Genomic DNA, 27,154 nt, shown 5'->3' with positions numbered 1-27,154 from the left:
GAAGAAAGGGAGAGGAAAAGGAAAGAAGAAGAAAACTCCTGTGCTGACACCATCCCCTGTCATTCTTGGGACGCTGGAAGAACAGCTTGTCTCTCTCTTCAAGGATTGCGCTATGGACTGTGCCTGTCAGCTTTGCAGCCTGAGTACCGTGGACTAGGTGAGATCCCAGCGTTCTCTGTCTTCTTTCTAGGCATAAACTTCTGAACCTGAACTGTATCAGTTAAGCTTGAGTTAAGTTTCCCCAAATACTTAGTGAAACCAGGGTAGTATTGTCATTGTTTGTGTTTGTTTTTCTTTTGCATGTCTATTACTACTAGTACTATTATATGTTTCATATGCTTAGCAATAAATAACTTTTATAGTCAAACTGGTAGTAACTGGGTATATTTTTCCTTCTCTGCTTCTCTTTCCTTCTGTGCTCTGCAGCAACGCTTCTTTTACCTAAGCTAAAGATCCCTGTGAAGCTCAAAAATATTGAGGGGTCTGCTCATCAAGAGGCCAAAGATTGGGACGTGCTGAGTTTGAAACACATAAGGGGATCAGCTTGTACAGGCTGATTGACCCAGTTTGACTCAGACGTGCCCTTATGAACTGAATGCTGGCCCATGAGGGTGTCAGCTGAACACCCAGCCGGATTCAGAGGGATTCTGTTCACCTGTGTGCTTGTGTCTGACTGCATTTTATTGTTGCTCTTATGAACTGATTCTTGGCATATGAGGGTGTCAGCCTGTCCATGCTGATCAGCCCAGCCAGGTCAGGCGTGTCACGTTAATTTGTGTGTGTATGACTGATTTGGTGACTGGAGGAACCCAGTCCCATTGAGATTGAGTCCTGCAAGATAGCTCCATTGGGGGTGAGGGCTTGCAGAAGGGAGAGATACAGTTCCGTATAGTAACACAAGCAGCACATTGACAGAATCACCAAACCCTAGAAACTATCCCTAATAAATGAGCACACCCCAAAGTAATGGGCACATTTGGTAACACAGTCAAATTGTAAATATATGGAAAATCGAGAAAACCAGCAGCAGCCAAACAGATTTGTTAAGAATAAATTACGCTAAGCAATTTTGCTTTTCTTCTCGGGCAGAGCAACTATTTTGGTTGAAAAGTGGAATGAAATGGAAATAATATATCTGGACTTTAGTAAGGTGTTTGACATAGTTCCACATGCCATTCTCATATATAAGGTAGACAAATGTAGACTAGATAGAATTATCAGGTGGATATATAACTGACAGAATAACAGTAAACAAAGAATGGATGCATCTACATATGCATATCAACGCGCAGCAATAAACTCTGGCATCTATTGCTCTAGAGCTTATTGCTCTCAGGCACTGCATTTGTATGTGCACCCAGGACTGCAGCATGTTGAGTTGGGTAAAAGCAGCCCCAGCTGGCAGGTGGCCACAGAGGTCAGCCTGCCAGCCTAGGGCTGCTCTGACCTGATTCAACGTGCTAAGGAGGGGATGGCTAGGGCATGAGGGTGCTCCAGTGCCACACTAGCTGGCAGGCAGCCCATGCACTGAAGCATTCTCGTGCCCCAGATAGCGCCATCAACATCTACATGTGTGCTGCTGCGCATGAAAAAAACTCCACTGTAGGATAGTACTTGTAGTTACATGTACTAACCTGCTGTTGAGTCTATTAGTTTCCAGTGACCTAATAGGGCCACACGTGTAGACACCAAGATGTTTACTGTGGAGCTAATTAGGCAACCCTGCAGTACACATGTTGTGTTGACGTGCCCAGTAACTATTATTGAATCAATGTCAGAGTGAAACGAGGTCTCAGGTGAGGTTTTATAGGGGTCTGTTCTGAGTCCTGTACTGTTTAACATTTTGCTAGTGATTTGGATGCAGGAATAGGGAATATCTCGATGAAATTTCTTGATGACACACAGAGTAGAACACTTCAAGAAATCAGTACAGAATAAGAGGTAACTAAGTGACTTGGCAGTAGCATTACCAAAAAGGATCTGTGAATTGTGGTGGATCATAAACTCAACATGAGTAAATGAAGTGATTCTGGTCTCAAAAAAATTCAAATACAAGTTTGGATTACATTAACAGAGCTACTGTATGCAAGACATGGAACGTAATAGAACCAATATACTTGACAGATTAGTCTGTAGATGGACCGCTGTGTCTAGTTTTGGACACCACGTTTTAGGAACAATGTACATAAACTGGAGAGCAACTGACAAGGATGATAAAGAGGTTAAAATGCAAGCCATGTGAGGAAAGGTTGAAGGATGAAGACATGTTCAGTTAGGAGAAAAGAAAATGAAAAGGAACTGGATAGTCCTCAAATATTTAAATAGCTACCACAAGGAAAGGGAGAAAAACAAGGCTCTCCACTACCACAGGGTAGGACAAGAGGCAGTGGGTTTAAGCTACAGCAAAACACATTAAATCCCAGAAAATTTTCTTAGCTGACAAGAGTAGGACAATAAAACAAGCTGCTTAGGGAAGCTGTAAAATCTCTCTCATGAGAGGCTTACAAGAGAAGGCTGAATAAGCATCTGTCTATGATGGGGAAGGAAAAGCAAATCCTACATGTGGGAGAGCAGGATGAAGTAGATCAAGGGTGGCAATTGTTTGGGCTGGACAGCCACTTAAGAAGCTTTCATGAGCCATTGAGGGTTGGTGGAGAGCAGTGGGAGGGGGTGGGTGCAGATTTCAATTCTGCCATGGGCCCATGCTGTCACTGCCCTGTGATCCCATCCCGCTCCTGGATGCTGCTCCCTGCCTGCCCATGGCCCCATCCCAACTGCCTGGCTGAGCACACCCTGCCTGCCAGGGTCCTGGGCCAGTCTCCATGGTCCGGTGCCCCTGGCAGTAGATGTAGGGCAGATGTACCAGAGTGCCTGGGCAGTAGTGCTGGGTCTGGCGGTGGCAGCAGAGACATTGGCAGCTAGAAGTGTGAGGGCAAAGGGAGCTGCTGCCACAGGGACTGCTGGAAAGCCAAGTCTGGCTGCCACACGCAGGGGAAAGGGCAGGCTGTGCTCTGCACCAGGCGGCACCTGCATCCCTGGGGACAGTGGGACCAGCAACATGCACCAAGGCCTGGGCTGTCCCCTGCGCCTAAGCTGAGTGGGGCTGAGGGACCTGCCATGGGCTGGATAGAATCACTTGACAAGCTGACTCCAGCCTGAGGGCTGTATTTTGCTCACCGCTGGAGTAGATGATTCTTGAAGTCACTTTAATTCTATGATTCAGTCGTTAGAAACAAATATTCCCATATATCAGCTCATTTTGGTTTGAAAGGGATCCTTGTTCCTATTTACGCTAGAGTTTTCTGACCTGTCATGCTGCTATTTAATTACACTGATATAAAGTCTTCTGACTAATGTTCAGGCCAGCAGCTCTCTTTACAATCTCTTACATGTTGAATATTTTAGGAACAAACATCATGTAAGGTGCCTCTTTGAAAAAGAGATCAATTTGGAGTAAGTCAGGGGAAAATTTCCAGGATGGAATTCATATGCGCTGGACCATGAAGGTCTTAAAATGAACTGAGAAACTTCATTTTATATTAAGCTAAGCTGCACTAAGTGCTGACAGAATCTTACAGATGTCCTATAAGAAAACCAAGGCACATAAAACATACTGAGGTTGAATTATGCAAATACTATAAAGTTAATATAAGAACAAGCAGGGAAAATTCAAAAGGGGAGCATATCCATATGTAAGTCAAAGTGGGTGGAAATGTGGCCTCACTGAAGTCAAAGGCAAAACTTGTACTTGTTTTATCAGGGCTAGAAATTCACCCAGCATGCCTACAAGTTTCAGTTAGCAGTAGTCACACACTCTTTTGCTTACCCTCACAACACCAGCCTAGTCTCTCTCAGAATGACTGACTCACTTTTACATTCTTACACATGTAACTGATAGTCTTGTCTCCTTATCCATCACCCTTGGACATGGCTCACATACTCCATTACACTGAGTGTCAAAATGTGTTTAATTCTCACATTCAGGAGAAAGGAGAGAGAAGTGTACGAATGCACAAAAAGCAATCATCAGGCGGGAGTTAGAAAGTATAAGTTAAAGCAAGCCACCCCCTTCTTTAATTTATACCACCTCCTTGCTCCTCAATATGTAAATTGCATCAATTTAGACTCCCTTACACTCACTCACACAATGTAAAGAGTGGGAGTAAATCAGTCTAAGCGAGTCAAACTGAGGGTGAGAGAATGCGTCTTACATCCCCTTATGAATCATCTCTGATACTGGCCTAGAACTTTAAAGATGCATAGAAACAATTAAATAAATCACTGCAAAGTTTCACTGCTGAGTGAAGTGCTTTAGATGTGTGTGTATGTATTTTATGTTTGGAATGTTTAATGCAGGGGATTTAGTCATACATCTTTAGAAAGATGAGGTCCCAAATTCCCAATATTGGCTTGAAAATGTCAGCTTTTATATTTTAGAGAGTCTTCTGGATGAAAGATATTACAGCAATTATCATTTTGTTTAAATTGACCGTGTCATTCTGGCTGTTTTTTCACTAAGAATGTGTGCACACAAAATCATGGCAAGTCAGGAGGATGAGTCAGTGTAAAAGAATCAGAGGATCCCATGTATCCACATTTCAACCCTTTGTAATGTTTAGAAATGACCAAACCTGGCAGACTTTAAAATCACAACTATACAAGTTACAACCAACTGAATACTCAAAATTAAGTATACAAATTGAGTATACAAAAAAACAACTGCAGCAGTAAGAAACTAAACTAAGAGTCCTTGGACTGAAAATTTTAAAAGGATTGATACGATCTCACTAGTTTTTTGTGAATGTCTAATCCACCAAAAGCAACTATCCATTAGAATTTGCCTGATAGATCTTGAGAGCTCGTATAAAAATCCTTGACTTGCAGAACTGTGGATAGGTGGTTTATTTTCACACCTGCACCTTTACCTACCTTTGAGCACAAGTGTTTTTTTCCAACATGATTTCCAAAAGGACCGCCTCCGGAAGACGGCATTTCCAGGAGTGACGTTAAAGCTTCAGAGACGCTGTTTCGATGGCACTGCAATGTCATTCCCAGAAGTACTACCTTCTGGAGGCGGGTCCTGGTGGGAATGATATCACAGTATGACAAGTATTGTCAGGGTACCTGCAAATAGGCATAGACACTGGATAACCGAATACCTGCACATCTCATTACAAAGCAGTTGCATTCTTTTGCTGCTCCTACCTTATTTCTTTGGTCTTCTTGAAGACAGGTTTCCCATCATTTTCCTCTCCAATATCAAAAAGATCTGAGTACAGCTCCTTGTTCTTGTGATCAACCTGGAAGAGTGCACACCGATCTGCATTCACCAGGTTTTTTGCATATATCTACAGATAGAGAACAAATATAAAATTAATCATCATGAGGTTCAGACGAACTTCAGTCACTACTCTGTAAAAGAAGATAAGCCCTTCAAGTGTTAAAGCTTTAATAGCTTATTCCAACACAAAAACCTGTTTCCACAAGCTTTCTTCTTAGCCACAACAATTTAGGTTACAACTTAAATACTTTATTTAAAACAAGGTGGTCTGGACTTGAGATTCGCCTTTACCCTATCCTTATCTGTGTATATGGTACTGGAGCTCATACAAAACTCATTTAGCCAAAAACACATCTAACTTTTGAACTGCACAAACCTTGAAAAATAACTTGGCATATACAGTCTCAAGTACTCTATCAGGTATATAATCAATATGCTTTTCAAACAGTTCTGAAATATCCAGACAAAACAGGGTAACTTAAGGATGGAGTGAAAGTCTCAGCTCTGGAATTCCCCCTCTCACTTCAAATAAGAACCATTTAACACTTCCCCCACACTTCTTGCAAGATAGTATGTGGGGTCACTTTTCAGAAAATTAGTTTGCAGCAAATAAAAAAAGCAAAACAAGTGTACACTGACTATTCAAATGGATAATACTGCCTGATTTTAGCATGTGTAAAGAAATATTATTATAGTATGATGCTTCTCAAATGTATTGTGTAGCACAGAAATCAGTGTATTCGTTTGCACAAAAAGAAGTCATAACATTATGAAGTCAAAGAATTTGATATTGCATATAAAATAATTTGACATCTGAAAATACAGATTACCAAAGTATACATATAATGGATGCATATTCCTCTTATGCAAATGCAAGGCCTTGTGTGTATAGTTTCAAGCTTCTATAGCAAAGACACAGATGTCCTAACATCCAGTAGTAATGAACCTAACCAGAATTTTAAAAGGATTTAAAGAGCAGAGGTCAAAACTGCGCTACAGGAGCCACCTCCGAACTTGAATGAGCTGGACAAAACACAAACACACCTATGACCTTTTCCTCCTGATTTGCTTTGTCCAGAGGGATAGCTAGCTATTTCTGTGCCCTAGGCAGAGTAGAGGATGAGGATTGGGGGCTGAGTTGAGTGCAGAAAAATGGGGTTGAGGGGACAATGGGGTTAAGGGACTGCAGAACAGTGACCCCAGGGCTCTAGGGATTAGGGCCAGCTATTATGCTCTCACTCCTCTTCCTCCTTAGGAGATGTTGCTGTTGCAACAACTACCAGCTGGCACTGATCTGTGTCATGTAGAACAAGACTGTAAAAGCCTCATTTAGGCTGCAGCTGTGAGAGGGTAAATGCAGTCGCTGTTAGCTGCACAGCGGAGGTAGGGGTAGTGAAGCTGACAAGGAAACTCTTGCTTCTGATCTGCATGGCTGAAGCTAACAGTCCCAAAGTAAGCCCATACCAAATATAGGCCTCCAGCTGCCAGTCCAACATGCCCACCCACTCCTCCTTCCCTCGCCTTCCCCTAAAATCAGTGCCAAGGTCTCATGCCCTAGTCACTCACCCCCAGTTACACTACTGAAATTGCCAGTGCCAAAAATACCCCTGTATATGTCCACTTACAACAGACAAATGAACCATATTTTAAGAGATCTACATTTTGACATGTTTTTTGTTATGCATGTTTTGCATATATTAAACATTCTCTGGAGAACGGTGTGATTCTGAAGTTAGGATCTGTTCGTAAAGAGGCAAAAGTAGCATTTATGCAACATGTTCTCAGCAGCATCTATATTCACTGGACACAACCTTGGCTACAACATACCTGGTTGCAACGCCTTGATTCTGTGCCAGATAACTGCAGTGTATAAAGCATCACTTGCTAGTAAGAGTGTTCTTGCATTTTTTCCATCCTATTTAAACTCTTCAAGAAATTTCTATTTTTTTTTTCTTGGCCAAACAAAGCTACTTGACTGGAAATGAATCTTGCAATTTCATCAAAACCTGCCTTTTGAAGGTTTCTCAGACACAGGACAGCTATTGCTCAAAACGTAGGAGGGAGAAAACCAAGAATAGACAAGGGCAAGTGCACTCGCTTGAGAAGCATAAGACTAAAATTATGACTGCATAACTCAGGAAGATTTCAGTTACCTACCTACTAGGAGAGTGCCTTAACCACCACCCTAAAGGATATTCTGTGGTGCCTTTCACTAATATCTTCTGTTGGAGTCATTCCATTACATATTCGCTGAGTCAGAGAGTGAGACTGATTAAACACCAGTGTCAGGTGCTTGGCTAGATGTCAGGAATGCAGGGACTTAAACCTGCATTTTCTATATCCTGTGTAAGTGCACAAGCTATTTCTCTTTATCTTCCCCATTGTAGCTTTCGCAAAAAAACTCAAAAAGGTCTTGGTTATATCTTAATATTAAATAGGAAAATGTTGTGGAATCTTGACATTTTTTGCAGGGTGGAAAACCAGATATTAACCAGCTTTAATGCTGCCCTTTACACTGACTGTTACACAGAAGCCACCTATATGAACACAAGACCAGTTGGAGACTTCCCCCACATTGCAAGAATACACAGCTGTAGAGACCCAGCTGCTTTCTAAATTTTTCATGCCATAAGAATGATGTCAAAGGGAAAGAATTAAGTTTGGGAACCTGGCCCAGTGTACCATTCCCCTCCATGGAAGGTAAACAGTATGGCCATTCTCATTATTTCTTTCTTCATTCAAAACAGATCACCTAATCTAAACTGCATTGGCAATGGCTGGGACTACAATACAGAAGTTTTCCACATATCCCTTCTGAAACCATCCTGATGCTTTATATAGCACCTGATACTAAAAAAAAAAAATTCAAAAGGGTTTCATTTACCTTATGTCAGGGCCTATTTTTATCAAACCTTCCTCCTTAAAAAGCTACTATTTGGGGAACAGGCAGTTAACAGGATTGCCAAAGGATACATTAACTTTAGCAAGGCTTTTCATTTGGTCTCCCACAACATTCCTGCAAGCAAGCTAAGGAAATACAAGTTGAATGAATGGACTGCAGGGTAGAAAGAAAACTGGCTGGATCATTGGGCTCAAAGGGTAATAATCGATGGCTTGATGTTTAGTTGACAGGTGGTATCAAGTAGTCAGTCCTTGGGCCTGTCTCGTTCAATACCTTCATCAATGACCTGGAATGTGGGATAGAGTGCGCCCTCAGGAAATTTGCAGATGGCACCATGCTGGGGGAAGTAGTAGATACACTGCAGCGTAGGGCTAGGATTCAGAGAGACCTCGAAAAATCTGAAGACTGGACCAAAAGAAAAGTTATAAGGTACAATAAGGACGAGTACGAAGTCCTGCACTTAGTTCAGAACAATCCCATGCACTGATACAGGCTGGGGACCAACTGACTAAGCAGCAGCTCTGAAGAAAAGGACCTGGGGGTTGTAGTAGACAATAAACTAAATACGAACCAACAGTGTGTCCTTGTTGAAAAGACGGCTAATGGCATATGAGGCTGCATTAGTAGGAGTGTTGCCAGCAAAATGAGGGAAGTGATTATTCCCCTCTATTCAGCACTGGTAAGGCCACATCTGGAGTACTGTGTCCAGTTTTGTGCCCCTCACTACAAAAAGGATATAGACAAATTGGAGAGTCCAGCAGAGGGCAATGGAAATGATTAGGGGGTGAGGCACAGGACTAATGAGGAGAGGCTGAAGGAAGTGGGCTCATTTAGTTTGGAGAAGAGAAGATTGAGTGGGGATTTAATCACAGCTTTTAGTTACCTGAACGGTGGTTCCAAAGAGGATGGAGCTAGATTGTTCTCAGTGGTGACAGATGACAGAACAAGGAGCAATGCTCTCAAGTTGCAACAAGGGAAGTTAAGGTTAGATATGAGAAAACACATTCTCATGAGGAGGGTAGCAAAGCACTGCAACAGGCTACCTCGAGAGATGGTAGACTCTCCATCCTTGGAGGTTTTTAAGACCCAGTTAGACAAAGCCTTGTCTGGGATAATACAGTTAGGGATGTTCCTGCTTTGAGCAGGGGGTGGGACTAGATGACCTCCTGAGGTCTCTTCCAACCTTAACTTTCTATGATTCTATGGAAGGCTTTCTTTGAGAAGCCAGATACTAAAAGGGACCAAACTACTTCCTAACTCTCTACAGATCACCAGTACTGTACTGAAATCTACTTGTGAAGTAGTTTGTGGGGACACTTGCACTCTGGCTTCTCACTCTGCACCTCTTCTGTAGTTAAATCTTTACTTTCAAGCGTTTCCAATCCAACGCTTTTTACCAGAACTAAATTCATTGAAAAGTTTAAGTAAAAGATAAGAGAGATGAAAAGAGAAGCAAATAGAAAAATGCTACTATCGTTGACACAAGGACGAGCCAAATCTTGCACTGCAATCACCAGGATCTGGACTAGGGAGAGGAGGTTGATTCTCATACAAACGGTATAATCAGTCTCCAAAAGAATTTCAGTGGATGTCCACACTAGTAGATCAATCAAGCAGCAGCAAATTGGCACAGACTACAAAGGAAGTTGAGTGTGAAGCATCTAGGCAGGCTATCCAGCAGAATGCTGAGATAGCAGGTGTTGTGAAGGAACATGAAAGAAAAAGCATATGGTATTGCCATGTGTGTATTTTCCACCTGGTGCCTGTTCATAGAAAAGAATACTATTGTCTGCCATTAAATGCTGTATTATGTTACCAAAGTTCTTTTAAAATGTTAAACAATGCTGTTAAGCAATTTGTGCACATAGGAAAGGACAAAGCTGCTGAAACTGAGACGTGTTTCTTATGCAAAGAAAACAGCAATTCTTGCCTGCCATAGTAACTAGAATTCGATAAATACTGAGAAACCATTTTCATAAATATTAATTCAGATTTCTAAACAAATCTGCTTTGGATTATATGCATTCTTGGCATGTTTGCTTTTTGTAAATATTCTAGCTAACAATATCACTGACAGGATTAGGGCAAACACTGGAGACTGTTATATTTAAATATGCTATCAAACAAGTATTAGCACAAAAGCAAAAAAATTACAGAGTTACATTTATCCAAACAGAGAACAAAAGCATACTATGCAACATGTCCAAAACTAAATAGCAATTTCAATCAATCAAAGAGTACTCTGAATAAGCTATCACCACACTCATTGATGTTTGTGGAAGCTGTTCAGTGAATAACTTCAAATAATGACCAAATTCAATAAAATTGTGATTTGTTCCTGAACTAAAAAAAGGTGAAATTCATTGAACAAACATTCTGTTACTGATTTCTGTTCAACAAGCTGTAATGACTGTGCAGCTCCATAATTATAGAACCTTAATCATTTTATATCCTAACTGGGATATAATGATTCTTTTGTACATATGACCCTGTAAATGAAACAAACACTTTTATGGTAATGCTCGCTATTTCCTCATGGCCTCACACAGACCATTTCCTCTGTCCTGGACTGCCATTGCTTTTGAATGATGTCTATGCAGTGTACAGTGATTTAAAAGAATCAATAAAAGGAGAGGCCAAAATGAAATGAAAAGAAAAACCTTCCTTCCCCATCCAAAGTTAAAATATTCTTTTTGTCTAACAACTCAATCAACATTTACTCTGTGGTACTTACAAAAGCTGAGAAATGTAGGTTCTGTGATAAAACCAAGGTAGCACGCACTCACTCTCTTTTTTTCATATAGAGCATCCCCAGCATTGCATATGTTACTAATTCATTATAAACAGCTTATGAAGTTCAACAACGCTGCACTTCAATTCAAAGAAAACAAAACTCAGGCTGTGGAGAAGCATAAGTTTCAACCAATTTAAAAGGGGAAAAGGAGTTGCTGCTTATGAGGGTGCATTAGTTGTTTCTATTTAACAGTTATATCTGCCTGCTCCTGTAGTGGGATAAGCAAGATAAATCACTGTACCTTTAACCCTGAATGAAAACAGTAACCATTGCAATGGTTTTGCTCCACTTACACTACTATAGAAGCACAAAAACATAAGTTACACTGGGATCCCAGTTTTACTGGCATAACTATTATGTCTGACAATCCTCTGAAAGACTGATTTAAAGGTGAAAGCACATAGCTTACCATTATATGTTCAAGTAGAGAATCTATTGCGACTATGTTATCAAAATAGGTTCTGCAGAAAAAGAGATACAGAGTCTGTAAATAATCTTACTTAGATTGCTTCAGCACAATTTAGAAAACACTTAATGGCTATTCTCTATTAACCTAGGTGTTGCATGTTGTGGTTGGAGAGAAAGACTGACCTTGAGGCTGCAAGGAAGTAGAACTGATCTCTCTCTCTATGAAGTGGTAACTGTCCAAGGACAGTCAAAAGCATTGAAAGATAAGGCTCAAAATTATTAGTACAAGATGTCTAAATCTTCTATGTGCCCAGACTTAATAATTTTTGGATTACAATGTTCCCAGCACAGAAAGATGTTACCCCATGGCCTTGAACACATATACAGCTCACTTCTGTTTTGGGCTGAACAGAAAGAAAATATGTAATAAATTAGTCTTACATTTCCAAGAATTGCATGAAGATGTAGGGCAAGTAAAATATTCTGCACCCTTTCTGAAACCTCAGAGAAAATATCCTGATGACTGTGCTTGCCAACAATTTCCTCATTGAATAGGGAACTTTCTTTCCATAAAATATAATGTACAGACCATTTTTTAAGAGTAGGAGGAGGAAGCAAAAGCCAGGCAGGGCAAGGGAGCAGTGGCCAGGCAAGAGCCCACAAGCTTCGCATTAACCCCTTGCTGGCTGCCAGTTGGAAAGCCCTGCGTTCCACTAAAACCTTTTTGAAAGTACTTCTCACTTTTAAATATTTTAACATTTAAAATTATGTTATATATTATTTTAATGCTGGGGTTTTTAAAGTACATAAATATGATACAAGCTATCAATGGCTAGGAATATCCCTATTGGCAACTAAAGAAAAAAGAAAAGCAAAACATTAATTTCCATCCACAAAACTGAGAACTTGTGGAAGGAACTGTACAAACAGATCAGTTGCTGGTGAAAGGCTTGTGCTAGCTACAAAAGTAGTTAACATAGTTTGTCTTAAAAAATGGTCTGTACATTATATTTTATGGAAAGAAAGTTCCCTATTCAATGAGGAAATTGTTGGCAAGCACAGTCATCAGGATATTTTCTCTGAGGTTTCAGAAAGGGTGCAGAATATTTTACTTGCCCTACATCTTCATGCAATTCTTGGAAACGTCTTTTTCGTGCCCAGGGCAGGGGGTTGGACTCGATGACCTGTTGAGGTACCTTCTGACCCTAGCATCTATGAATCCACTGTGGGACTCCAGATGAATCCAAACTCAACTAGGTTTAGGGTTGCGTAGCATTTTACATTCGATACCTTACAGCAGGGCTGTCCAGCTTCTTGGCAGCCAGGGACTGTGCGCCACACAGGCAACCCCCCCTGCCCTGCCTTGCAGGCAGCGCAGCTCTACCTGCCACTTGATCAACCTTCCCCCTCTCCTGGCTTGGCACACTACATGAGCAGATCATCCCTCTACTGCTGCTTGCAGTCCAGGAAGCCTGGCTTCCTCCCATGCCATACGCCCAGAGTAGCCTAGCCCCTTCTCCCACCGCACATGCAGCACAGCATCCTAGCTCACCTGCTGTGCGAGTTGTGTGAGCAGCTCCCCCCTCATCTGTTGTATGGGCAGCCCAGCTTCTCCCATGCCGAGCCCAGCCCCTTTTCCTGCCACGCATGCAAAACAAGTGCCCTGGCTCCCACCCACTGTGCCACCTCTCAGCCTTCTCTTGCGGAGGCTGAAAAGATCCAGGTGCCCTAGTCTCTCCTAACAGGGCTTGGCCTGCAAACCCTTAACCACACAAGTGGCCCTCCTCTGGATGCTCTCGAGGTTATCAATATCCTTCTTAAAGTATGGTGCCCAAAACTGGATGCAGTAATCCAACTGTGGTCTGACCAATGCCGCATAAAGGGGAAGTATCACCTCCTTGGTTCTATTTGTCATGCATCTGCATGATAAAGTGTGGTTAGCTTTGCTGACGGTTCTAACGAAATAGGTTCCCTAGTGGGAAAAGGTTACCTGGAGGAAGTGACAACAGTGCAACACAACTATAGCCCTTATTCTGGTGGGGGTCTCAGGGAATATTATTGCCTAAGTGGATAATTTGGGCTAGGGAAGGACTACAGTGCCAAAGCGATGCACTATGGGCTCTGGCTGAGATTTAAACTGTCAAATGAAAGCAGCAGAGCAAACACTAGCTGCCTCCCTCAGATTTACTATCAATCACCATGATAAAGAAGATGAAGTGTCCGGCTTTCTGATAGGAATTCTGGTTGTTCTTGCTCTGTCTGACAGTCCTTAAGACCAGTCACAAATCTTAACCATGACAGGCCTTGAATACACTGCATTGTTCTATCTACATATATCCTCAATCCTTTAAGTCACCCATAGGGTTTCTTCAGAATAATTAAATCTGATAGAGCCACATGGTATAGACTACAACACCTGTAACTTTATTAGCATTTTGTATTTTCATTTATTGATCACCCCTTGCCTCCATTGTTTAAAGGTTTGATAATATGATTAGGGAATAGAGAGACAATCAATAAGCAGATAACTGAAAACATGTATACTGATTTCAAAGTATCCAAAACTTCCATTTTACAGAATATTTTCCTGGGTTTTCAAATTAAGATATGCATTTGTCATGACAAATAAAAGAAAAAAGTACCACACAAATATGATACTTTGAGCATATAAATGGAGCCTCTAGAAAAAACAAGACAGACCAGTCTTAAGGTAAAAGACCATCATCTTGTAAAACTTTTAGTAAAGAAATACAAATAAAATTATTTCATCTACAAATGTTCATCATAAATGACATACAAATTCAATTTTTGATTCTTTAGTAGCAGATCATTTTTAATGTTAGACAGAAAAGAATGTGGATTAAAGGAAAACAAGAGTATAAGCCAAGTAATTCCAACAGACATTTGCAAATACAATTATTTATTTTTGTTTTCACAATTTAATGCAATGTAAAAATCAAAGCCAGAATGGCACTGTTTAACTAGTAAGCATATTAAAAATAGTTATTTTCTCCATCTTTCTAGGTTTAAAATAAACAAAGAAACTAAATGCAAAAAATGCCCCCAAATGACCTAGCATAAAGAGTTATACACTTACAAAGGCCCATAAATGTCAGCTCTGACTCCAATAACCACAGTAACTTGATTATATTACATGTGTTTATTATTTCTTTGCCTATTTTTCCTGTTAAACAACTATTTTAATTTAAGAGATGAACTTGAATCCCATATAAACATTTTAACAGAGATAAAAAAAGAATGAAATGTCCTGTATACTCATTCCAATCACAATCTAAAAAGTATCTTATGTCCTTCTACAAGGCAAGAGTAAAATGGATGGCCAATGTCTTTAGTTTGAAAATGATGACACAATGAACAGTCAGGATCTCTTCATCAAAAATATTTATTGTATGTATAATGAATAAAACAGAATTCTAAGTCCTACAGTGTGCAAAAGAAAACCTTAAGCATCATTAAATAAGTAACTAAATGAATATTAACTGCAGAGAGGAAACCCACAACCTAGTAGGACAATGGAGGGGAAGCGCAAAAATACGAACTAAAGGGAGAAAAAAGGGACAAAATTTAAAAAGGAGCCTGTAACTGGAGCAAATCACACTTACTTTGATACATCAAGCAAGAAGTCATTCAGTTCAGTCTGCTTGGCAAGGCCTCGGCACACCTGGAGGAAAACAGAACATACTATTGTTTCAGAAGATCACAGGAGTCAAGAGTGAAATTTTAGGATACGTGTTCTACTTGCCTAATCTGCATAAAAATATACAATTGCAAGTTACGTATGTATTATAACGCTGTGTAAAATGTATCAAAAAGAAAACAGGCTGGGGTGTCTAGCTTCAAATGTATCTATCTCACTGAAGAGCTGCAAATACCCAATTTCATATTCATTTTATATTAGGCACACAATTTACAACAGTATATTACTTGAATGAGCGCTGAGATTTACAGGAAGACTAGAGAAATCAAGTCTTCTACTGCCTTGAACCTTCTACACCATAAAATAATCTCCATGATTTCTAGATTTATGCTATGCTCCCTTTAAGAAGCTATGAAAAAACCAGACTTACCTGTACTTGATGTATTGCTACCGAAGCCCATGCAAGATTTGCTGTTGCAACCTAAAGAAAAGATGAGAAGTTTTAACATCTGAGCCAATTTTATCAGATTTTTCTCAATCTACTTCTAAGTACCTTTAAATACCGTGAACATTTTTCAGCTGAGATATTTCAGACAAGACATGGAACTATGGTTATGGGTAGACAATTAATTTAGGGAAAGTAAATTCATTTAGGGTAAGTAACTTGTCTATTAGTACTTTACTTTTAAGAAACAGTATTCCAGTCACAAGGAAGCAACAGTACAAAAAGTACTGCTCAAGTGTTTTGTACTATCACAACTTTTTTATCAACTGAGTTGCATAGAAGGGGCACGAGGACTCAACCATCTAATAATGGCAGCATAATATACATGGCAGTATAATAAGGGCAGAAGCAGCCCTTCCTGGATTGCAAGAGGGGCTTTAAAAATTACATACGGTACGCTGTTAACATGCTTCTGTCATACAATTAAATAACCCATCACAATGAAATAGTACCAATAATGATGCCTTCATTCAGAAACAACTACTTTCAAGAAAAAACCTTTGCTGTAAACAAATACTCCTGTCACTACCATTTTAGTTGCAGAAGAATCAAATATGAACACTAAATACAAGACTACTGTTTCAGGTATGTATGTCAAGGCAAAATTTCACACCAATGCTGTGTAAACTGCAGTTAACTAAGTTTAAATAAAATGCACTACCATGAATCATCTCCTGTCCTTGAAGCATAGAGATTTTGTTGGAAACAAACTTAACAGAACACTGCTGAAGGTCCATTGCCATACATTCTATTAACATACCCCTTTTCCTCTATGGAAGATACTCCAGCTATTTTTAACTGGTACATGTGCTCTAAAACTTTTTGGAAAATGTAACTGAAAGGAACCTGATAGTGCATACTTAAATCTTTATTTTAAAGATGTACTGGTAAAATACTTCAGGCAACATTACCATTTTTTTTTAAATAGGACATTCATGAATTATTAGTTGTAGTGATTAATGTAAAGTAGTTCCCAAACATGAAGATAAATCATAGAACACAAGCACAACTTGTACACACCAATGTAAGTGTAGGATTTTCCTGAAATGTGGCTTTATTGACAGAAATTATTCAATGGGATGAAAGTTTTCAGAGTCAACTAGTGAAGAAAGAGACTTTGCCATACAGCACAATATAGCTTTATAGAAAACTTAAAATTGAAATGCAAGTTAGCTGGCCATACCCCTTTTTGGTAAGAGCAATTTCATTTTGCATTTGTAACAACAGGAGCTCTCATGAACCCACACTTGTTGTAATCCCCATTCTACGTCTGTTATTTTTAAACCCTTATTCAATAAATAAATGATAATGACATGCTTGAAATTATTTTCCCACAGGATGGAATAAAACAGTTAGAAAAATGTGAGATGCCCAATGTACTTATGTGTAGAGAATGATTATTACCATTTGCCACTGAGAATTACCCATCTTAATCAACAACAATAAAAAATTAAAAAAAACAGATGGACAGGGGGCAGAGAAGAAGTTCTAGGTAAGGAATATTTGACACCCCCATTTAGGGAGGGGAATGTCTTTAGGAACCAACTGCAGCAGTTTAGGCCTCACCTCCTGGTGACTGAGATGGAAGGCTTCCTTGCCCCAGTGCCGATAAAGCTCCAAGATACCAATCAGATCACCAATTGCAGTGACAATTGGTAAACAAAGAACAGATTGGATACGAGTCCCTGATTCCAGTCCAGTACCTTTGGGAAATCGTTCATCCTAAAAAGTGCAAACAGTTTGATAGAATGTAGATGTTACAGCATGAATATAAAAGATAAATCGACTTTTTTCTTTCTCCTAGCTCACTAAATCAGCAAGAAGAGCCCTTTACAGACAAGAATCCAAAAAAATTACGAAGCCCACAAAAGGCCTCTCCCTAGTTTGTTTACATATACAAATCTTACTTATCCAGTATCTCACAAAGGCAGGAAAGTACTTTATTGTTAAATCCAGTCTGGAAGAAGGGGCACTGGTAACTCCGAATTGAACTGCTCAAATTTCAGTGTTACCAGGCAGACAATATTCTCTGTAGGAGTAAGGAATCCTGAGGCACCCACTAGGTGCTATAAGGTACATGGAGACATGACCCCAGACCAAAAATTTCCAAACTCTACCAGTATTGCAAAGAAAAGTGGTTTCTCTCAACTAAGCCTGTGACAGGAATTCTTTCCTATACCCCATTCAATCTGAAAAAAACTCAGATGGGGAGGGTAATAAAGCACTGGAATGGGTTACCTACAGAGATGGTGGAATCTCCATCCCCGGAGGTTTTTAAGGCCTGGTTTGACAAAACCCTGGCTGGAATGATCTAGTTGAGGATGGTCCTGTTTGGAGCAGGGGATTGGACTAGATGACCTCCTGAGGTCCCTTCCAACCCTAAGTTTCTATGACCTGCCATTTTACGCACATGACCTAGGTTCATGCAATAATGTTCATATATATATGTTTATATATATATTCTAATATTATAAAAGCCTAAGTCTGTCTCTCCGTCCATAACGCTTTATTCGCACTCTGATCATCTCAGCAGCCAATCAGAGTGCCCTACACAGACAGGGACAGACAGCAGAGTGCTGCCATGGCAGTGGAGACTGAGGGGCCACCTCCCCTGCTCCTTGGAGGCAGAGGGGGACAACGGGGACTGGAGTGTGCTGGCCTCGCCCCCTGTGTGATTCCAAAGCCATGCCAAGGACCGGACAGAGGGTGGGGGAGCTAAGGACAGCAGCGCTGGCCTCAGCTCCCCCATCCTGCTCTCTGCAAGCAGCAGAACAGCGGCAGCACGGGGCGTTAGGTGGCGGCACTGCATGCCGCCCGCCCCGCCCCCCCGCCGTCATTCTTAACAGGCAATTGGCTAGTTCTGTCATAAACACTATGGACTGTACTGTCCAATTTGATCATGAGATGTGAAGATAGGTACTATACATACAGGAAGCAGCTCAGAAGAATGGAAGATTTTAAATAAGAGGAGAGACGGACAACTTTTAGACCACTTTGTCTTGAAAGAACAAAAGTAAGAGGTGACATGATTGAAATATTCAAACTTGCTTTATAGTAACAAAAAAAAATGTTTATCTATTTGATTTAATTTGATAGATCAGAACTAGAAATGAAAAAGATTTGTGTTAAAAGAACTTCAGTGTCAGTAGAAATTGTATTTACAGACAAAAGGATCAGATCTTATATTACAGTGTATTATCTGAAGTAACTTGACTAAAGTTACTGGAGGTATGCCAGAATTCTTCTACTGTAAACAGGTCTAAATCTAGCCCAATAAACAGATTTTTGGTTAAACTGCTTGTCAAAATGGTAGAATTGAGTAGTACAGTACAGTTAAATCAAAATTTGATCGACTATGTGAAAGTATGTATGTTAATCATCTTATCACATGGGCTTAGTATATTTTCTTTTCTGGAAGGTGGGGGTAAAATTTTTGCTTATGTTTCCTGCATAATAGCTATGTGTTTTATTATATAGCAAAACTTTTCTATGTTTACAATTTCAAGCAGTTTAAAAATCAAGTAGAGAAGAATTTTTAATAAAATACTCCAGAAAATTACTTCTGGTCCTACACTGCCAGTAACTACATAAATGATTTAGTATATATTTAGTTCAGTTTGCATTTAAACCACAAGACATCTTCTTAACTGTAACTTGGACATATCTTATTAAAAAGAAAAAGTAATTTACCCCTAGAATATCTTCTACTAACAGTGTTTTTCTGAATTTGGCTACATATGCAGAAATGGTTGTGCCAAGGGCAATCGGCCCTGCAGGAATGAGTCGGGGTTGTCCTTCCTTAGCTCCAGGTGGTGTGAACACACACAAACTCTAGTTAGAAGGAAAAAAAAGAAAATGCCATTAGAGAGTTTGCCTGTATTTACTTAGCAATTTATATTTCAAAACATATACTTCTTAAGTAGCCTGTTTACTTTAAAACCATGCAGCGAGAGTATTTTATGTTAGTAGAAATTGTAACATACATAAATTAATTGTAAATAGTTGCTAAGATAAACTGAAACAGATTCCCAAAGATAAAAATAAAGTGCATAGGAAACTGAACTATTATTTCTACACTTATTATTACTACACGTGCTTTACTGTGGAGCTGATTAATTAGCTCTGCAGTAAAGCATCACCGTCTACACAAGTGCCAGCATTAGGGTGCAGTAAATTAACTCTGCCATAAGATAGTATTGTTGGGGACAGTACTATCTGAGTCATTTGCTGTGCTACAACACAAGTGCGTATGGTTCCTGGGACAGCAGCACTTAGAGCCAGGATGGAGCAGCCCTGGGCTGGCAGCAGGCTCAGGGATCAGTCACACAGCTCTGCACTTTGGGCATTCTCATGCCCCGGCCAACCCCTCTGCCGCTCCATGCATGGAGCCCGCAGCTGACCCCCAAGCCTGCTGCACACCAAGGGCTCCTCTGCCCTGGCTCAAAATGTTACTGATCCAGGCACACACGCAGATGCTGAGCCAGAGAGCAGTTAACTCAGGCGCGAACTGAGCTGAAGTTTATCACATCGCCTTAATAGCATGTACAGATGCACCCATTGTGATTATAAATTTCCTAAATTATCTTCTACAAAGTTCCCACTAGTGTCAATGTCTTAAACTCAAAGAAATATCCTCTGGGTTTTGGTCAAAGTGTTACTCTGAATAAAAATGTGATCTTTTCTCAAAACTGAATAGGTCAGTCAATATAATTTATGATTTCTGAAAAATTTAAAAGCATGAGAAATCACCTTTATAGATAGAAGTCTGTAATATTTTAGGGTGGAATTAAATACATTTTCAATTATAGGTCTGCAAGAAATAATCTATAGTTCTACTATCTTTATGATTCTTCCTGGATTTTTTATTTTGTTTTGTTTGTATATTCATAAATTAACATTGAACAATACAATTTAAATCCAGTTTACTATAGAAATAATAGACCCTATGCTAAAGTTTGAACCATAGTCCATTAACAGTCAAATCACTATAAAAAAGTAACCCTGATGTGACTTCCATTGGGGGTGCATAAACAAAACAAATATAACAAAACTCCTGCAATTCATTTTTTGTGCGCTCACTCATTCTCTCTTTCTCTGCCTGCAAGCCCTTCAGCACCTGCTCTTTGCTGACAAACCCTTCCCCCGGTGATGGCTGGCCTTCACTTTCCTGCAATGGGTGGGGGCCTCAATCTCAATTGCGACCTTTTCCTCCTGGATTCTGATCCTCTAAGCTAGGACGACCTTCCGCCTGGGTGTCAGGACCTAGCTGGGTCTCGGCAGATGGTGTGAGGAACGTGCAGCTACAATCTTCCAGGCTTGGGGGTGCTGGTGGAACCCAGAGCCAGCAGCTGCTGGGGCTGAGCTCTCAGTTGGGCATGCTGCACTCTTGTGGCTGGAAGCCCCATCAGCTCAGCTGGGACTCCCAGCTGCAGGGGAGCCCCTACTACCCTTGCATATTAAAGCAAATTAAAGCTCAATAGCAACCAGCTATAAAGTTAGTACACATTTTCAAGGTCTAACTTTATAGCTAGAGCTTTTTATGGCATGATAAGTATTTAACAGGTTTAGCAGATCTTAAGGTAATTGCACACTTAATCAGTTAATTGTGTGATTCCTGTAATGTGTACAGGAAGCCTTAGAGGCTAACAGGTCCTTCAGTGAAAACTAAGACCTGGCACTATGACTCCCTCAGGGAGTCTTTGCTGTGGTAGCAGCAGTTGGGGGTGGGCAGACAACAACGTGGCAGCAGCCAGGATCTCTGAGTCTCTGGAGTAGGCGAGACTGATGCCCCTGACCATTTCTCTCCCTGCCTGGCACTCAGCTCCCTCCTCCATCCCCAGTGCTCTCCAGCAGAGTTCTGTCTAGGGCACAAAACATGGGGCACCTATGCTCCTCTAAGAGTATACGTAGAGCACCAGAGGGGTGGGGGTTCCAGGAGCAAAAGGCAACAGGAGTCTTACTTATGCTTGGTTCTCAAAACCAGACTGCAGCTGCTGCTGCCGCCGGTCTGCCCACCCTGGCTGCAGCTCTTACAGCAGCAATACAATGGCTGTGCACCAGCTGCTGCTAGAAGAGCAATGCCATAGGACTGTTTTTCCTGCTTGAGTGCACGCTCCACTGGGGTGGCACGATAATTCTGCCACCCCTTCTAAGTTGGAGCCCAGGGCTGGAACCCTGCTTACCCACCCCAAGTTACACTACTCAATTTAGCCATGTTTTATCCCAGTAAAGCAGAGCGGCTGATGTGTGCTCCTAAGCAGAAAATTCCCATCTTCTTTTAAAGTGCTGGAAAGTTAAGTCTGTCCACAATTTAAGATTTTTTTTTTTTTAAGTGTGAATATGTTTCTTGACAGGGGTGCTAGATAGAATCCTATAAACTGAATCCCTTTGTTTATTAGCAGGAGTTACATCATGAGTAATAGCAGTGCAAGTTGACTTGTCTACTTGTATGACTAAGAGGATAACTTCAGTTTCAAGACTCATTCCATTCTTGGCTTCTCCAATGAGACAGCTCGAGTTATCAGTTCCTGTGTATTTTTATAGAGGGGATTACACAGTAACCATTGGGAACCTGGTAAACTACTAAACACATTTCACATAGAGAACAGTCATCAGGTGATAATAGGTTTCTAGTTGAAAGCCAAGCCAGGGAAAGTCATCATATTTACACCTCTACAAACCATTCAGTTCCTCTCTTAAAAATAATTTCCATCCATTAAACAACATTAATCCCACCAATTAAAAAGCAAACATAAAAAATAGATCTTTATTCCATAAAAATAAGAGCTTGCCTTTACTATTCTACATGGACATCAATCCTAAACTAAACCTTGTATTAATAAACTGTACTTGTTACAAAACTGTATTTCTATTACAATCAGAGGATCCTAGAAAAGTAGGACTGGAAGTAACCTCATGAGGTCATTTAGTCCAGCCCCTTGCTCAAGACTGGACTGCCCCCAACTAAACCATTCCAGCCAAGGGCCTGACCAACCTGTGCCTGAAAATTTCCAAAGATGAAGATTCCACAACTTCTCTAGGTAGCCTGTGCCAGTGCTTGACCACCCTCATCATCCTAAAGTCCCTCCTAATCTCCAATTTAAATTTCCTCTGCTACAGCTTGAGGCCATTGCTCTTAGTCCTGTCTGCTATAGCTACACAGAAAAGCCCATCTTCATCCTCTTTGTAAACTGCCCTTCAGGTACTGAAGACCATTATCAAATCCCCCTCAGCCTTCTCTTCTCCAAACTAAATAAGCCTTTTCTCATAAAGCTTCATAGGCCCCAAATCATTTATCTCACTCTGCACTGGACACTTTCCAATCTGTTCCCCATTCTTGAACTGTAGGGCCCAAAACTGGACATGGTACTGAATACAGCAGAAGACTTACTTCCCTTGATTTACAAGCAATACTCTTGTTAATACAATCGAGTATGCTTTTGGCTTCCTGTGCAACAAGAGTACAAAAATGGGACTTGAGCCTGATTCTATTTTATACACAGGAGTTTTGCAACTGACTTCAATGTGAACAAAAGCTGGCCCAGACAATGCCTAACAGAAAATTATTTAATATTAGTTGACATTAAATGGATGCGTTGGTATTACATTATTACTGCATTATTTAATGTCTGGGCAGCAACAGAGAGAGGAGGGTGAATTTATTAAAGAGAAGTTTGCATTATCAATACAAGGTCAGATCAACTGTATTTGCTTCTTACATCCTCTTCTAATTTAGTAACAGAACTCCCCTGCCTCCCCCCCCCTGCTTTTTGGTAAGGAACGTAGTACCCGTGGATATAAAACTGCAAGAAACCAGCCTATTGAAATATATATATATCAAGGAGTGTTGGAAGACCAGATTTTTTTTAAAAACCAAGTATGATTTGTAACAGTGACCAATAAAAATGACACAAAAATCAATACTGGAACATGTCCCCAACCAAAAAGTTGCAAAACACCCAAGCTGAATTAATAGCCAGATAATGTTCTAAAATGTTCCACAGTTAGAGCCAACCGTGTTCTGTGTTTAGACATAAACGCAAGCAACCCCCCAGCTAGGAAAAAGCAGGCAAGGGTAGGAGTGGTGGAAAAGAACAAATAAAAGTGCCTTATGTTTTTAGAGAAATATCAGTAACTTATCATGTGTGTGAAGAATTGTGCATTTTCCTATGATATAATATACTGATGTTGGGAAAGCAGACATATGTATTAATTGTGAAATAAAGGTAACGCATTAGTACACTGTGAAATAAATACTCTGCAATAAACCTGGATAATTTTGGTAGTACAATATAAACTAACCAGTAAAGAGCAAATAACCTAATTGCTACACTTTGGACATGTCTACGCGTTAAATTAGTGTGCTGGAGTTTATCACTCCTGAGCATGCCAATTTCCACCAGTGCCTGGGATCGCAACATGTTGAGCTTGTGCGGAGCAGCCCCAGCTGGTAGGGGACCATGGCAAGGCGAGGGGCCAGCCTGCCAGCCTGGTGCTAACTCCAACCTAGATCAACATGCTACGGAGGGGCTGGCTGGGGCATGAGGTTGCTTCAGTGTGGGGCTAGCTGGCAGGCAGCCCTCACACTGAAGCAACTCAGAGCTCTAATTAAAATTGGTTGAAATGCAAATGATAACACAGAAATGAAGCCAGCAGAGAGGTTGGAGGTAGGAGCTTTAGCTTGAAATCAGAGCATCTGGGTCAAACTGATTTTTTTTAATTAATTAGGAATTGCAATGGAAAACTTAATTTGTAAGGGGTAATACAAATAACGATGGCAACTTCAAAGCAAGTAGCTTTAAGTCTTTAAAGTTAAAGATAAAAAGACCAGTAGTGTAACTAAGGTGGGATGAGTATGGGGGGAGGGAGTGAATAGGGGCAACAGGGTTGGCTCCTAGGGAGCCCAGCCATGGGGCTGTTCTTGCCTGAGCAGAGATGACACTGCTACAGAAGTGGTAGTGGTAGCAGTAGCCTGGGATGGTAAGCCGTCCCTTCCACTCACCTACATTCCCCCACCCCCCAGATCTACAGTGGTCAGCATGCCCCTGCATTCCCCCAAACCCTCCCCACCCAGCCTCAGGTGCTTCATAAACTCATTACACTTATGGAAAAGATGAGTAGGTTCATATAGCCCCAGACCTATTACAAAGATGTAGCATAGTCACTAAACCTTTTACAGTGGATTGCCTACTTTTGAATTTTGGCTGTCATTTTTGCAGTCTGAATTGCCAATTAAAAAAAGTAGTATCACTGTACCTATGTGTATCCTGGCTGAATTTTGCAACAAAATACTTGTTCAAAGCATACTGAATGCCAGGCTATATTAAGGTGCTGGGCATGTTTACATGAGATGTTAACTGCACAGTTGACTAATTAACTGCACAATAAATGCCTTGGTGTCTACATGTGCACTCCTATTAGGCTGGAGTAAACTAATTTACTCCACAGCAGGATAGTACTTGTTTTTACAAGTACTATCCTGCTGCAGGTTAAAAACTACATAGCAGTACACACAGCAGCACACATGTAGATGCGGAGGGGCTGGCTGGGGCATGAGGTTGCTTCAGTGTGGGGCTAGCTGGCAGGCAGCCCTCACACTGAAGCACCCTCATGCCCCAACCAGTCATATCAGTGTCTACACGTGTGTGGCAGGGAAGTAAATAACTCAGCCTTAGGATAGTACTTGTGTCTGGCAGTACTATCCTACAGTGGTGTTAATTAGTTTACTTTGGCCTAGTAGCACCACACGTAGATGCTGACGTTTTACTTTGGAGCTCCGCAGTACATGTCTAGTGTAGACACACCCATTATCATTAGAAGCTATATGTTGAAAAACACAAAATAAACTAACTTATTTTCTGAACTTTCCTTCTCCTTCAAAGATGTAGGCTATTGCTGGAGACCTTATTATTGGGCAAAAAGGGTGCAACTAAGGAAACAATCGATGTATTTCATTACACTGACAAGGAGTAAGTACTATTACTATGGAATAAGTAATAGTAGAAATAATTCAGTGATACAAATCAACATTTTCTAAAGTGACTGATGACTTTGGGGGTTCTCAATCTGTAACACTGTAAAAGTAGCTTTTCAGGGTCTCAGGATGCCACTCAAAACTTGAACCTGCTAAAATCATTGGTCGCTTTGAAAAATGTACTCAATAATTCATTATATGGGATCTTTCCTTCTTCATAAATTCACTAGATGGCGCTGCACATCAAGCTGGAAGAATTTCTACAATTATGAATTCTAGAATAGTTCGAACTATATTTTCTCTTAAGCAAAGGGTGTGCATATACTTGTGGCCTCTGACAACCTTTATTTATTTATTTTTTAATAATAAAGCTGTTGTAAACCAACATCTAAAGGGAAGATGATTTGTTTGTTATAAGCAATTTACAACAGCAGGAAATGGGTGAAGCTTACAAGGTAAAAACAACTGTGTTACTATTACATTTTGAAAACTAAGTGGACCCAGTTTCGCATTTCATTATAAAACAGTGAGATTATTCATGTGAGTATCTAATCATTGAAGCACAGTTCACAAATATAAGATTTACCCACATGAAAATTATTTGCAGGACTGACTAGTACTGTAACAGATAATATTATACTTGACAGAAAAACTTTTGAGGAACATTCACTCATACAAGTTTCAAACTTTTAGCATGTGCTTATGTCCATCCTTATTTAGTGGTGCAATTAGGTACATGGATTTACAGATGCAATTAAGCACATGGACTGAATTCACTAAGACATTAATGAAGCCCTTTAAATCACACAATTAAATGTTGTGTTGAATTAGGGGTCATAACTATAAAAAGGTTCGAATTATGTGAGCACTTTCCTGGTTTGGTTAGAAACAGAAGGAAGAAAACAGGAAACAGTCTTTTCTTTGAAAGCTGTGAAATATTATGATTTAATTACACGGTTTTTCCAGTCTCTAAGGTAAACACCCAATTTGTTGGAATTTCCAAAACATGTTATGTACACCAACAACCACAGTGTTTTATTTGCACAACTGTACTAAAATGTCAGAGAAAAATGGATGTAGACTATTTCTAAAGGTAAATCAACATAGCACAATGTAGTGCAGTGTTGAAATTCCCAAGATTCTATGGTTCTGTGAGCTAAATGAGCTATTCTTCAAAATAAGGTAAATTAGGTCAGAAAGAGCTCTGTGCTAACAGCCAGATTACCTTCAGTAACCGAATTACCTAAAATTGCTACACTGCATTGTCGCTATGCTGCATTGCGTTGTGCAGCATAGACAAGATCTAAGGAAACTCAGAGTCAGATTCTGGCCACCCCTTCACAGGGTGAACATGTTGCTGGGAGAGGTGAAAATGGCACAGTGGGGTCTTTCTCCTCACCTACATAACAATGCAGGAGTCAACTGAATGATGGCATGCAGAAGATAAAACTGTTAGCAATGCTAACAGTTCTAGAAAACCCAGAAGTGACAAAACAGACACTAGCAAAGGCCAAAATAACAGTAGCCACTGGGATAATGCGTTGTTTAATGATGCACAGTGAACACTTTAAATTGTTTAGCAGTTCCCAACTCAAATGCTGCTACCCTAGAAACTCTGTGGGTACTCCACCTG

General features: G+C 40.4%; 1 protein-coding gene across 2 annotated transcripts in view; it reads right to left on the bottom strand.

The window, feature by feature from the left end:
• Positions 1-27,154, bottom strand: part of PDE10A (phosphodiesterase 10A) — a 337,773-nt gene that overhangs the window by 48,215 nt on the left and 262,404 nt on the right. For both annotated transcript variants that reach the window (XM_025210028.1, XM_025210029.1), the window contains exons 6-11: positions 19,239-19,379; positions 17,115-17,270; positions 15,474-15,524; positions 15,009-15,067; positions 11,387-11,438; positions 5,206-5,348 (exon numbers count right to left, since the gene is read on the bottom strand). In XM_025210028.1, coding sequence (XP_025065813.1) covers positions 5,206-5,348; positions 11,387-11,438; positions 15,009-15,067; positions 15,474-15,524; positions 17,115-17,270; positions 19,239-19,379 — 602 coding nt within the window. The remainder of the gene's footprint in view (positions 1-5,205; positions 5,349-11,386; positions 11,439-15,008; positions 15,068-15,473; positions 15,525-17,114; positions 17,271-19,238; positions 19,380-27,154) is intronic.

Source organism: Alligator sinensis, unplaced genomic scaffold (genome assembly GCF_000455745.1).
Source record: "Alligator sinensis unplaced genomic scaffold, ASM45574v1 scaffold832_4, whole genome shotgun sequence".
Taxonomy (NCBI): Eukaryota; Metazoa; Chordata; order Crocodylia; family Alligatoridae; genus Alligator; species Alligator sinensis.
The sequence above is the reverse complement of the archived record's forward strand: the minus strand, read 5'-3'. Positions and strand labels throughout refer to the sequence as shown.